This window comes from Phaseolus vulgaris, chromosome 10, assembly GCF_051622355.1.
Source record: "Phaseolus vulgaris cultivar YP4 chromosome 10, ASM5162235v1, whole genome shotgun sequence".
NCBI classification, from domain to species: Eukaryota; Viridiplantae; Streptophyta; class Magnoliopsida; order Fabales; family Fabaceae; genus Phaseolus; species Phaseolus vulgaris.
The window spans coordinates 7,389,870-7,402,998 of NC_143507.1; the positions used below are offsets into that span (position 1 = coordinate 7,389,870).

Here is a 13,129-nt window from a genome sequence, read left to right on the forward strand (position 1 = left end):
AAAGTGTTTGATGAAGAAAATCTTCTTAAAGGCTGATGTACATTGTATCCATGGTGCTTGTTAGGTTAGAGGTTGTTTAAATAGCCTTTTTCACTATGATCTACCTTATATTTCATAACCATAGTGATGAGCTCAAGCACAAGGTTTTCTTACAAAGTATTTTCAAAATCTGTTTCAAGCTTTTTCAAAAACTAGTTTACTACACAAAAATCGATCTATTATTTGATAAAGCAATGGATTCTTTTGGTACTGGATCAAAACTACTTGACCTTTTTCAAAATTCAGTTTTGACTCCAAATTTTGTTTTGTTCACATTTCAATTTTCAACTTGTCTAAAAGTGGTTATGTTGCCACCATGTGTATTTTCAAAAAATAATTTGTTCTTTTGAACTTCAATCTATTATTTTTATAACAACTCTTAACTGTTTTTTGAAAATCTGTTTTGATCTGAAACCTATAAAAGGAGGGGTTGATCTCAGGTCAAAACACACCTTGCAATCACGATTTGCATACATTTTTCAAGTGCTTTCAGTGAGAGTTTGAAATTCACTTTAGTTTTTGAAAGGTTTTCTTAATAACTTCAAGTGCTCTCTTGCTGGTGACTTTTGGTTAAAGATTCAAGGTTCTGTCAAAGTGTTGAACCTGTGAGAGTCTTGTTTTGAACTCTTGTATCTGCAATCCATGTGTTTGTAATTGTACTTCTTGATAGAGTTTCTTAAAGTTAGTGTGTTGCTGAAATAAAGTTTTTCAGCTTGTGATCTTGGTTCTTGGAGGGTTGAAGAACTAAGTGGTGTTTTTGTAAAGATTGCTTTGCATTAGTGGAATCCACCTTGGTATAAGGTGAGACTGGATGTAGTTCTTGTTGAGTAAACCAGTATAAAATTGTGTGTGCCTTTCTCTCTTCTTGATTAATGCAATTAAATATGAAATCTAATAATCTGCTATAAAATGAATTTGTTGTTTTAAAATTGAATTTGTTGTTTTAACTGTAGCTGGGCTAAATCATATATTGTTCTTCAAGATTATGATAAAATCTTTATCTTGCCTAAAATTTCACTAAATTTGTAATCTTTAACTGATTAATACAAATGTTAAAATTTAATTAAACAATTGTTCAGGATCCTTATTCTTTTAAAACTGCTTTCAAAAGGTTTGAAATTTGCTTTTCAGAATTAAGGTCTACATAAAATATCTCTGTTGCTAATCATTTAAATTTGCAAGTGTGTAGAACTGTTAAGTCGAAATAAAATATGTTGTTTCTAAAACAAATATGTTGTATTTCTCAAACTACTACCTAGAATCAGAAAATAAATTTGTTTTACTCAAAATCAATCTGTTCTTTTCTGTTAGGATTTCTTAAAACAATTTTTCTTTGTGAAAAATTTATAAGTCATATTCACCTCCCTCTTGAACTTAGATATTAATAAACTCAACAATTGGTATCAAGAGCTAAGACTTGTAGCTTACTCAAGTTTTTTTGTTCAATATGTATGAGTTTAAATTGTCTTTTGTTGAGGGTGTGTCTATCAATAAACCCCCTATGTTTGGTGGATTGAATTATGCATTCTGGAAAATTAGGATGAAATTTTTTATGGAATCCATTGACATTGAAATTTAGGATGCAGTGGTAAATGAAACTTTTATGCCTATGCAGGTTGTCAAAGATGAAACAGTGAAAAAGCCTTGGTCTGAATAGAGCGATAGTGAAAAGAAGAAGGCTCAATATGTTTCTCTAGCCAAAAACATCATAACCTCTACTCTGAATATGGATGAATTCTTCAGGGTGTCTCAGTGCAACTCATATAAGGAAATGTCGGAAATACTAAAAGATTTTAAAATGTCTTGGCAAAAGTTGGCAGCTTAAGGTAACAACAATCTCTGAATCCAAAGATTTATCCAAGCTCTCCACTGCTGCATTGTTCTGGAAACTTAGAGAACATGAATTAGAACTCAACAAATTAAAAGATGATAGATTTAACTGATCATGATTGAAACTATTCATGATTTTGATCCTTATATTTAACTCAAAGTACTTCTACGCATCTGACCTAAATAATAATGCTTAACATTTTTGAATGTCATGAATATTTTGAAATGTTAATTTCTTTATAACATTTGTTCGTAATACTAAGGAGTTTTTATAAATATGCGAGGAATCGATATTTAGGAGACTCTCTTAATAATTTTGTATGTGAGAAATTGATATAAATGATTTTTATATGCGCATCAATGTCAATCTAGATGGAATGTTATATGTTTAAAACTACAGACAAGTGAGAATGATTAACCTCATTCCCAATTTTCTTAATTGAAATCTTTTACTCATTTACTTTGCTTTTATTTAATTTTCATGTAAATTATTCTACATATTCTTATACTTAGTGAATGTTACTATTAGGATTTTAAATAATTGTTCCTTGTGGGTTCGATATTCGTCCTTAGGGACAAATTACTACTTTTGACTCGGTACAATTGTTGTACAAAATATTCATCAGGAGGTTCATGTGATGTGGTTTGAAATACAATCTGGTCTTTCAAATCATATGAATTAACCTTGTCATACTAGGTTATATAATATTGAGATTATTTTATGTGCATAGCTGTGTGAATTCATAGTGAGGTAGTATGACATGTGCAGATATCTAAGTCTAAGTCAATGCACGAGTCTTCCGGGAGTAGAGTCAAGTGTTTGAGTATATGGGTCCGTAGAAGTTTGACATGATAAATGTGAATGATAAATTATGAGAGATACTTGATGATTTTTTGAAAAATGAATGAGAATTTATGATTTTATGTTTGCTAATTGAAGTTGAAATTATATAGAATATTTTTATGGTTAGCTTACTCTATTGTTGTTGAGTTTTGTTTTTTTTTTTATATGTGATGATCATTTATTTACATGAGAGTAGACGAGGAGACGAGGTTGCATGTGATAATGCTCTTCAATGAACAACTGGAGGATGAGATGTTTTTATTTTGAATGTTTTGTTTTTAAATCTTTGTTTATATATTAAAATTCTTATGAAGTGAGATATATTCTGGTATACAGTATGAGATAGTTGTATATTATTTATATATTACATGCATATTATATTATTAGATATGGGTAAGAATAAAGATGTTACATTGACCAAAACAAACCTTGTTTTTTGGGGATAATTTATTTTTGGACCAAAGATTGGAGAAACGTTATTAAGCGTTTCATATGTTGCCTTGACGTTTTTCCATTAGAATTTGATTGTTGCTTCTCTAACTTACGTTATAAAAGATTGTGTGAAATATTCACAAATATTGATATGAAACTCTCCATTTGATTGAAGAATGTAACTAATAATATTATAATACTGTAGCTAAATTTCTTCCTATATTTGGTCAACGATATCAGTTACCACCAATTTCACAACCTAATTCTTTTTTCATACTCTAAGTGAAAGTCTAAATTTTAAAAATACAATTTTTGCATCCAAAAAATGTTATTTCCTTCTTCAATTATGCATCAAAGTATATAGTTGTGAAATAAAATTCCCATAAACATTTTTTAAATTTTTAATATATACTAAGCCTAACATTACAAGAAAATCATGAAATAGAAACCAATTTTAGAAAAAAAAAATAGTTGTTATAGTGACTAAATTAGAAACCATTTTAGAGACTTATTTTAGAGACTTAAAAGTTTTTTGGTTTATAAATTAGTTTCTATTATGGTTAAATGGTTTCTAAATTGGTATCTAATTAACAACCAATGTTTTTCTTACCAAGTTTAGAATCTAAATAATTGGTAGATAAAACTTTGGTTGCTAATTAGATACCAATTTAGAAACTATTTAACAATAATAAAAATTAATTTAAAAACATTTTTTTTAGTTTATAAAATGATATCTAATTTAGTCACTATAACAACTAATTATTTTTTGTCCAAAACACATTGTGTCGATGACATTATTGTAGATCTCAAGCGTAAAATATGAGAAACCTAAAAAAGAGAGAAATATTTTATTTAACCAATGATATTTTAACAATTAATTAAATAAATGCCTATCAAATAATTATATAATTAATTAATATATTAGTTGTCCATATATCATTATTGACTTAAATACACTTAAACACATTTAAACCAAATGTCCATATTTTAATTAATGATACATTAAATTATGGGAGAAATGGCAAAATATATTACATAGTTCATCATTGATGACCTTAAAAAAAGGAGAATTCCGTTTCGTAATCAAGTAGAAATGACTTAAGTTAAGTGATTGTTGTTGTTCCACAAGTTTATTAAATAGAAATTCCTTTTACATAAACCATATTATACCATAAAAATTGAATAATTTCTCATAATTGGGCACCTATTCATTTCTATATATACTGAACCACACATGTATGTTTCCTTCACAAAACAAAAAAAAAATACTTTACTCAATTATCCACGAGCCCTACTCTTCCAAAGGGAATTCAACCAAATAAGAAAAAAATGGGCTTGTGTGAAAACATGCAAAGCATAATCACTTTTGGTTTGATTCTTGCTTTTGTTTCTCCATGCCTATGCCATGGGTCAAGTCAAACCAAAAATGGATTTTATAATGTCATAAACTATGGTGCTAAGGGAGATGGGAGATCGGATGATACACAAGTATGTGTGTTTTTGTTTTGTTATTTGCAATTTTAAGGCTTTGTGTGTTTTTGTTTTGTAATTATTAATTGGGTTAAATATATTTTATAACACGAAATTGAATTTTTGTTTTTGGTCTAAACTTTAGACCATCAAGTGCATGTGGTATCAAAATAATTTGAACGAGTTTTTCTGTCTGTGAGATTGGTTCAATATGATATTTCACTTCATCAACCCATTGGTAATAGTTATGTGGACATCGGTTTCCAATCAAAACAACGACTTTTGAAAACATTTATCAATCTTTTGAAACAAAACTAACAATTATTCTACATAAAGAATGATAATTTTCAATCATTTTTATATTATAAATACTTGGATGATATAAAATTTGGATCGAAAAATCAATTTTATATTATATTACATGAAAAAAAAAGAGTATATTTAACTCTTATTAAAAGTATGTATATTTTTTAATTCAAGTTTTTATAATCTTAATTGTGGAATTTTGATTTTATATTTTAACCTCATATCGATATTTAACGATAATCTCACATTTTCAATGTTCTAATACTTATTTATCACGTCAATATTTTCGCTGAGTACGTATCGTAAGCCAAGTTCATAAATTGAAATACACTCTAACAAAAGTTTCAATATATAGAATGAGTAAATTTTTATTTTAAAACAATTTGTGATCGTAGTTTTCATTTGTCATTTTTTTTTTTTGTTAAAAAAACCATACGAAGTCAACCATTATTATACCATCTCTACATAATATAAACCTTTTCATTGTCTTTTTATCATTCCAAAAATATTCACTAGTGTCTATAACATTATATTAGCGTATGATATTTCTTTAAAAAATTACAAATCCCTACAATAATATTATTTATTCATCTCAAGAAAGTGATGATTTTAGATTTTAAATTAATTAAAATAAAATTTGTGTTCTGAATTGATGGCAGGCATTTTTAAAAGCTTGGCAAAGCACTTGTGGAGCACAAGGGATGGCAACCCTAGTCATACCTGCAAACTATGAATTCCTTTTGTCACCCTTAATGCTAAAGGGTCCTTGCCATGCCTCAAATATTCAAATTCAGGTATTTATAATATTACATTCTGTTGGAGATCGTACATCAACATAAAAATATTTTATTGTATATGAGTGAGTGCAAATCTCACTTCATGAACCGGTTTTATGGGTTGAGTTAGACTTAAAGTCCACTTCATAATATGGTATCAGAGTCATTTAAAGTCTATTATAACGAGTGTTTGTTGGGCCTATCAGGCCGTTATCGGACCACCAATAATATATTGTCCCACGCACGAGATGTCACTCTCGGCGTGAGGGGTGTGTTGGAGATCCCACATCGACTAGAGATTAGAATATTTCATTGTATATATATGGGTGCAAACCTCATTCTATGAGTTAATTTTATGGGGTTAAGTTAGACTTAAAGTTTACTTCATAATTCATTCATTTTTCTTTTTGTTAGTTCAACGTTTTGGTACTTTAAGTCTCTTGATTTTTTCCAATGCAATTTTTATTTTAATTAATTATTCCATAAATATACTAAATAGAAAAGTCAATGCAATTAATATCAGAAAATAAAACGTATTTGCTATGTTATTTAATAGTATATATATACACACATTGCAGATTGATTATAAACACAATTACAATGTATCATTATTGCACATTATTAACAACTAGTAATGATAATTATTCCTCTGACTTCATTAACAGTTTCATTTATGTTCTTGCAGCTTCGGGGGAAAATAGTTGCAGCTACCAAGAGTGCATGGCCATCCTATAAGTATACTTGGATTTTGATCACAAATGTAAATGGTCTCACAGTTGATGGTACTGGAGGATCACTCGATGGCTTCGGTTCTTCATGGTGGCCATGCAGAACATGTCCACGACCATCGGTTAGAAAATTCATTCTGATATTCTAGTATTGACTAAGGTTTTGGTTAAATTTACAAGATTCTGATTTATGTTTTTCCAATTCATGTTGTGTGAAGGTGATTACTTTCAATGCATGCACTGGTCTCAGTGTTAGCCACTTGAACATCATTAACAGTCTAAAATCTCACATAAACATAAACGGCTGTGTGAGAGCGACATTCTCTGGTATCAGTATTCTGTCTCCTGCTGACAGTCATAATACTGATGGAATCACTGTTTATGGTTCCAAAAATGTATGGATCAGAGATTCAACTATAGCATGTGGTAAACCAATGTTCATATCAGCAGATTTTTCTTTTTCTTTATCAGTAAGAAATAATATATACATAAGATGATTCTTATGCAGATATATATGTATTAAATTTGAATATAGTGTTTTATGTGCAGTTGTAATTTAGTTTGTGTTTGTTCATATAGGTGATGATTGCATTGCCATCAGTGGTGGCTCCTCTTATGTCAATGTTACTGGAATTGCTTGTGGACCAGGCCATGGAATAAGGTTTTTGTATAAACTGTGTTTTACTTTATTTTCTGTGACTTCTGCAACTAATATCTTTAACCTAAAACACTTTTATAATATGTCTTAATGAAATAATCAGCATTGGGAGCCTGGGAAATGGCAACAGTAACACAGTGGAACAAGTTCATGTACGAAATTGCAACTTCACAAAAACACAAAATGGAGCAAGAATCAAAACATTTGAGGTAACAATTGTTTTCAACCTTCTTTTTTATGTCTCTTTTTAAAGTTATATATATATATATATATATATATATATATATATTATGTAGTGTGTTTCTAGATTCAGACAGTGACGTGTACGTGTCAAACACACACATCAGTATCAACGCTCGTACGACATTTATCGATTTCAACTTAAAATTATATTTGTTAGATTTTTGAAAATTCTAGTACTGTTCTAACTTAATTTTAAAAATAATAAATACAATAATTTTTAAAAAATTCAAATTTATTGTATAAATTTTTATTATAATTATAAAAATAAGGAACAAATTCTTTTGAACCAGTCATGAAAAAATATTTATGCTTCCATTTATATAATTCATAATTATATAATATATAGATCCGTGTTTTTGTATTCTATATTTTAAAGATTATACATATATTCGTGTCCGTGTCATGTCAGTGTCCGTATCCATGTTACGTAGGTTTCTAATCAACAGAAAACATTTAAACAAAAATTACAACTTGTTGATATAATGAAAATAGGATATATATATATATATATATTATTTATTTAAAATTTTAAAGTTTAATATTCAATTTGATGTATTTTTATTTATATATTCATTAAAAAAGTTCTATTATTTTTCAAATCTATAATATATATAATTAAAGCAAGTAAAAGTCCAACAAAAGCAAACAAATGTTCATATTAATATAAAATTTACCGTTTATTTAATGAAACACTAGAATATATACACATTATATTATCCGTCATAATAGTATTTCTATTAATTCATTTAAAGTTGTTTACATTTCAAATCCCCTCATACTTAACATAACTAAATCATAATCGATTTAAAATCTCCTCAACACTTTATTTATCTCCCAAATCATTTTATACTCATAAGTAAATGTGATTAACTTAGTCTTGACAATGTAACCATTAAATCAAATGACTTAGGTTAAAAAATAGCTTATTTATATTTAAGTTATTTGTTTTATACCTATTTTATTTAAACAGGTTAATGTATATTTCAATTAATTTATTTATTTATTCTGATAAAAAAATTAGCTTAACATAAACGATAAGTTATTAAGTGTCTGACAAAACCATTTTGATATCTCTACTTATAAATGGGTAATGTATTTTTAAATCATGTAACATTAAGAGAAAAAAGGAAAACTAGTTGCTAAGGAATATTCAAAATTACAGAAGAAACAAAAGGAAAAATTAAATATTTTTTCATTGTCCTTTGTCATTTGAATGGAATATTAAATATATTGTCTATTTTTTTTTTCAGGGTAGAACTGGTTATGCAAGAGGAATCACTTTTGAGGAAATTACATTGATACAAACTCGAAACCCAATAATTATTAACCAATTCTACACTAACAGGAAGCCTTCTTTACAGGTAACTTTATATTAGTACATTACTGCAAATATAAAATTTCGTAATAAATTTTAAAGAATGCAATTAATATTTTAAATTGTATAAAAAATATTAAATAATTCCACAAATGATAAATTCCAAAAACACCCTTTATTCTGAAAATGAAAATCTAAAATTAAATAAAAAAAATTATGGACAAGTAAATTGAATAGATTATTATGTTCTGAAAATTAAAATTTATAATACAATTCAAAAATCAAAATCTCATTTTAAAAGAATAATTCCGAAATATAAAAAATATATTCTAAAAAAATCTAAAAACATTATTTAAAAAAAAAATCATAGTAATTTTATCCACACTCTTTTTTTATTTAAAAGTATTTTTGTTATTTTATATAAAAATTGGGTATAGGTTCAAATTTGATATAAGTTTGGTCATATAGTTTTTCTTTATCTCTTTAATTAACTATTACTCATTTACTTCTACTATAGTGTACTCTTATAGAGTACATGGATTGATTGATTGAGTGAAAGAATATATTTGAGTTTAAATTTGTTTCCTAATTTATTTACTTGTTAAATTTGCATTTTTGGCATAATTAGAATGGAGGAGTTGAAGTGAGTGGAATCACATTTCGTGGATTTCATGGAACAAGTATGACCAATGAAGCCATTACCTTGAATTGTGGTCCACAAGGTTGTTACAACATTGTACTGGATCAAAACAACATTGCCTCTTCTAATCCAGGAAAACCAGCTTCTTGTTCTTGCAAGAATGCCCATGGAACAGTCTCATCTACACTTCCAACTTGTCCTTGCTTATTGCCATGAATTCTCTCTTATTCTTCTATATGCCATATATCAAATAATTAATACTATCATTTTCATCATCAAATCTATGTTTCTTCTTTTCTCTTTCTTAAATTCAGTTTTTTTTTCTCTTAATCATGCAAAACTAGGAGAACGACACACATGAAATAAAAGAGAAAGTTCTAAAATAATAGAAAGAAAGTTTAAATATGAAATCATTAAAATTAATCTAAATTCACAGTTATTTTTTCATGAACCAAATGGCCAGCACTGAGTACCAATCAGGAAATACTGAACATCAATTAAAATAATGTCTTTTCCTCAATATTTAACTGAGTTTATTATCTCACAAAATGAACTTTTCTATTGATTTCTTTATATAAACAACCAGTTTAAGTCAAAATCCTTTGGATTAAAAGATAATATTGGTGACATTTGTGTTTTCTTAATTTTTGTACTTTAATTTCTCAATACAAAAGACAGTAGTATAAACAAGAATGAACTCCCACATTGAAATAACTAATGGAGTTGTAAAATGTATGGGTTATAAAACAGATGCTTGTGGAATTGAGAAACATACTTACCTGGATGGGGTCAATGGGTGATCATGAAGGCCCATGGCCTAGAACAGCAACTTTCATTGCACTTGGAAAGGGTGCTGTTGTAAGGTCTGTCCAAGTGACAGAGCCTACATCAAAATTTGTGGTAGAGGAGGCCAGCGTTCGCGCGGCCTCTACTAATCTAAACTTAAGGATTCATCACTCACTTGGGCTCCATTCTGATACTTAGTTTCTTTTGTCTATGTTTGATCATTATAGTATTTAGTTTCTTTTGTCTGTTTGATCGTTATAGTTGAGACCTCTTATATTGTTGTTGAGTTAACTGATGTTGTCTGGAATGTACTAATTTTCAATGTTAAGCCCTATTCCTATGTTTGGTTCCTTACATAGTCCTAAATTAGTTTGTTTATTGAGTTTAGTCTCTATTATTTGGTTCCTTACCCAGTTTTTTCCCATCCAATTTAATTAGTTCATTGAGCAAACCTGAGTATGATCTGGTTTGTTGAAATTTGAAACATTTATTACAGAAGTATATTCTAACAAATTTATGATTATAGGATGAATGTAGAATAGCCTGGTGCTGTCTATCCAGTAGGAGCGTAGGGAGGTAGAATAGGATACCTTAAATGTGGAAATATACCTCTCACTTGACTGATCATCAACTTTTTCTATTGGTCATGTTGATTCAACCTATAACCAAAAGAATCTCATTTTATTATTGTTCATGCTTATCAATGAAAAACAGTCTTACATTTACATCCAATCACAAATCAGTTATAATTTCACGAAATAAGTTCACAGATAAGATACTAAATAGGAGATTACACCAATCTTTTCAAGGATGGAATGAAGTTATTCCTTAATCTTCACCTAGATCCATAATTCAATCATGAACAGAAGAAGTATTGTTACATAAACACTGACTTGTAATGTCTTTGCAGAACTAAAAATGATTCAGGGTAAGTCCATAATTATCTTAAGCAGGAGCAAGGAGAGATTATAGAACCAAATCCATAACAACTTTATTCTATTTTGAAGCTAGTATGACGAATATATCAATATCCAGCAAGCCCTTAATGGACAATGAAGAACAAGGTTCATCAAAGCATTCAGAATCTATCAAAGTTGGATCAAACCCATGTTGTACATTCCAATAACCATGAAGAACTGCACTAAAACAGGAACACAAGCACTAAAATTGGCACATTCCAATAACCATGAAGAAGCCTGGTGATCATGTTGTAAAACAGATATCAAAATTTTCCAAAGAAAAGAATGAAAACAGAATGCATTTCCACACAGAATATTAGACAGAAACAACGGAAAAAAAGAATATCATTGTGCTTCATGCTTACTCAAGCAGAAATTGGGAGTGCTTTCTCTGAAATCTTCTGAAGTTGATGAAAGAAGATAATTATCTCCAAAAATTAAGAATGAATAAATTGAAACATTACCTTTTCTTCTACTTATTATTCTTTTAATTTTGAGGAGCACTATACTACTTCGAATTTTTAGTTAAAAATAATATTGTAGTTAAAATATTCCTTAATTTATATTATCAGCAAGAAAAAAATATATTAAATGGAAAGACACAGTGTTCCAACCTGTTTATAACTAAAAACAAGATAAAAGAAAAGTACAAGATACATTTAACATAGATAGTGTCATGGCAAATACAAAAGAACTGCCCCCAACAAAACACACTGAGCCTCTAGTACAGATAGATAAAAACAGATAAGTTATAAGATATCACACTAAGGAAAAACAAACCTCATAAAAGGCTACATTTATGCAGCAGGAAAAAATTCACAGCTGCCATCGTGCTTTTTCCTCAAATTGAACTTTTCTGTTGATTTCTTTCATATGAACAACCATTCTATGGCAGTTCAAGTCAAAATCATTTGGCTTAAAAGATGATTTTGATGACATTTCTTAATTGTTGTACTTTACTTACTCAAATACAAAAGACAGTTCTTCCAAAAGAACTTGCACTGGCAGAGTACAAAGAAGACGACTTAAGTCCCACATTAGAAAACTAATGGAATTGATAAAGTGTATGAGCTATAAAACAAATGCTTGTGGCATTGGAAAACATACTTACCTGGATGGGGTCAATGGGTGATCAATGAGGCCTATGGCCTAGGGCAGTGACCTTCATTGCACATGGAAGGGGTGCTGATCTAAGGTCTGTCCAAGTGACAGAGCCTACATCATAATTTGTGGAATAGGGAGCCTGCGTTCGCGCGGCCCCTGCAATCTACTTTAAAATTTATTTCTGATTGGTTTTGAATTATTTCTTTAGTGTGTATATTGTTAAGTACAAATTACAAATACTCTTGTGTTATTTTCTACCAAATTAGTATGTTTATAGACTTTACTATTTTCTTCTTTACCTAGTTTATCAATCACAAATCAGTTATAATTAAAGATTAATTAAGATACTAATGAGGAGTTTACACCATTGTTTCCAAGGATGGAATGAAGTTACTACTTAATCTTCACCTAAATCAATAATTCAATCATGGACAAAAAAGGTTATTCTTACATCACTGATCTGTAGTGTTCTTGCAGAATTAAAAATGATTCAGGATAAGTTCATAATTATCTTAAACAGGAGCAAGGAGAGGATTATACAACCAAATCAGTAACATAACTTCATTCTATTTTGAAGCAAGTTTAAAGAGTATATCAATATCTAGCAAACCCTTAATGGACAATGAAGAACAAAGTTCATCACAGCATTCAGAATCTATCAAAGTTTGATCAAACCCATGTTTCTTTCATCATGATCATGCCAAAAGATAAAGGATAATATGAGAGAAAAAAAGAAGAAGGAGGGACACAAGCACCAAAATTGACATTCCAATACAATTCAGAACCCTGTCGATCATGTTGTACAACAGATATCAAAATTCTAAAGAAAAGAAAAATCAATCATGAAATGTCAATCAAACCAAACTTAAAACATAATCCATTTTCACACAGAATATTAGGCAGAAACAATGTTTGTTATTATCATTCAAATAATTATTTTACAATTAAATTAATTTTGTACAATATTTTTTAATTTAATTACAAGTTTTATAAATATAT

At 28.7% G+C, this 13,129-nt stretch overlaps 1 protein-coding gene and 2 non-coding genes across 3 annotated transcripts; all 3 read left to right on the forward strand.

The window, feature by feature from the left end:
- The first annotated feature begins 4,414 nt into the window (after window positions 1-4,414).
- On the forward strand, window positions 4,415-9,558 carry LOC137818990 (putative polygalacturonase At3g15720). Its single transcript, XM_068622676.2, has 8 exons — window positions 4,415-4,633; window positions 5,581-5,715; window positions 6,383-6,547; window positions 6,644-6,851; window positions 7,005-7,086; window positions 7,187-7,292; window positions 8,577-8,687; window positions 9,270-9,558. Exons 1-8 carry the CDS (start codon window positions 4,475-4,477, stop codon window positions 9,495-9,497), a joined length of 1,194 nt encoding a protein of 397 aa, XP_068478777.1. The 5' UTR covers window positions 4,415-4,474; the 3' UTR covers window positions 9,498-9,558.
- Window positions 9,559-10,052: 494 nt separating this feature from the next.
- Window positions 10,053-10,212, forward strand: LOC137819890 (U1 spliceosomal RNA). The gene has a single exon (XR_011082473.1). It is a non-coding gene; the product is annotated as a U1 spliceosomal RNA (small nuclear RNA).
- A 1,917-nt stretch (window positions 10,213-12,129) lies between these two features.
- LOC137819892 (U1 spliceosomal RNA) lies at window positions 12,130-12,290 on the forward strand. Its single transcript, XR_011082475.1, has one exon. It is a non-coding gene; the product is annotated as a U1 spliceosomal RNA (small nuclear RNA).
- The last annotated feature ends 839 nt before the right edge of the window (window positions 12,291-13,129 follow it).

Bases quoted from the DNA above. Each gene is read 5' to 3' on its own strand.
- LOC137818990 (XM_068622676.2), top strand. From the start codon at position 4,475: ATGGGCTTGTGTGAAAACATGCAAAGCATAATCACTTTTGGTTTGATT. The intron at 6,548-6,643 runs GTTAGAAAATTC...TGTTGTGTGAAG, and splicing joins GAACATGTCCACGACCATCG to GTGATTACTTTCAATGCATG. The intron at 7,293-8,576 runs GTAACAATTGTT...TTTTTTTTTCAG, and splicing joins CAAGAATCAAAACATTTGAG to GGTAGAACTGGTTATGCAAG.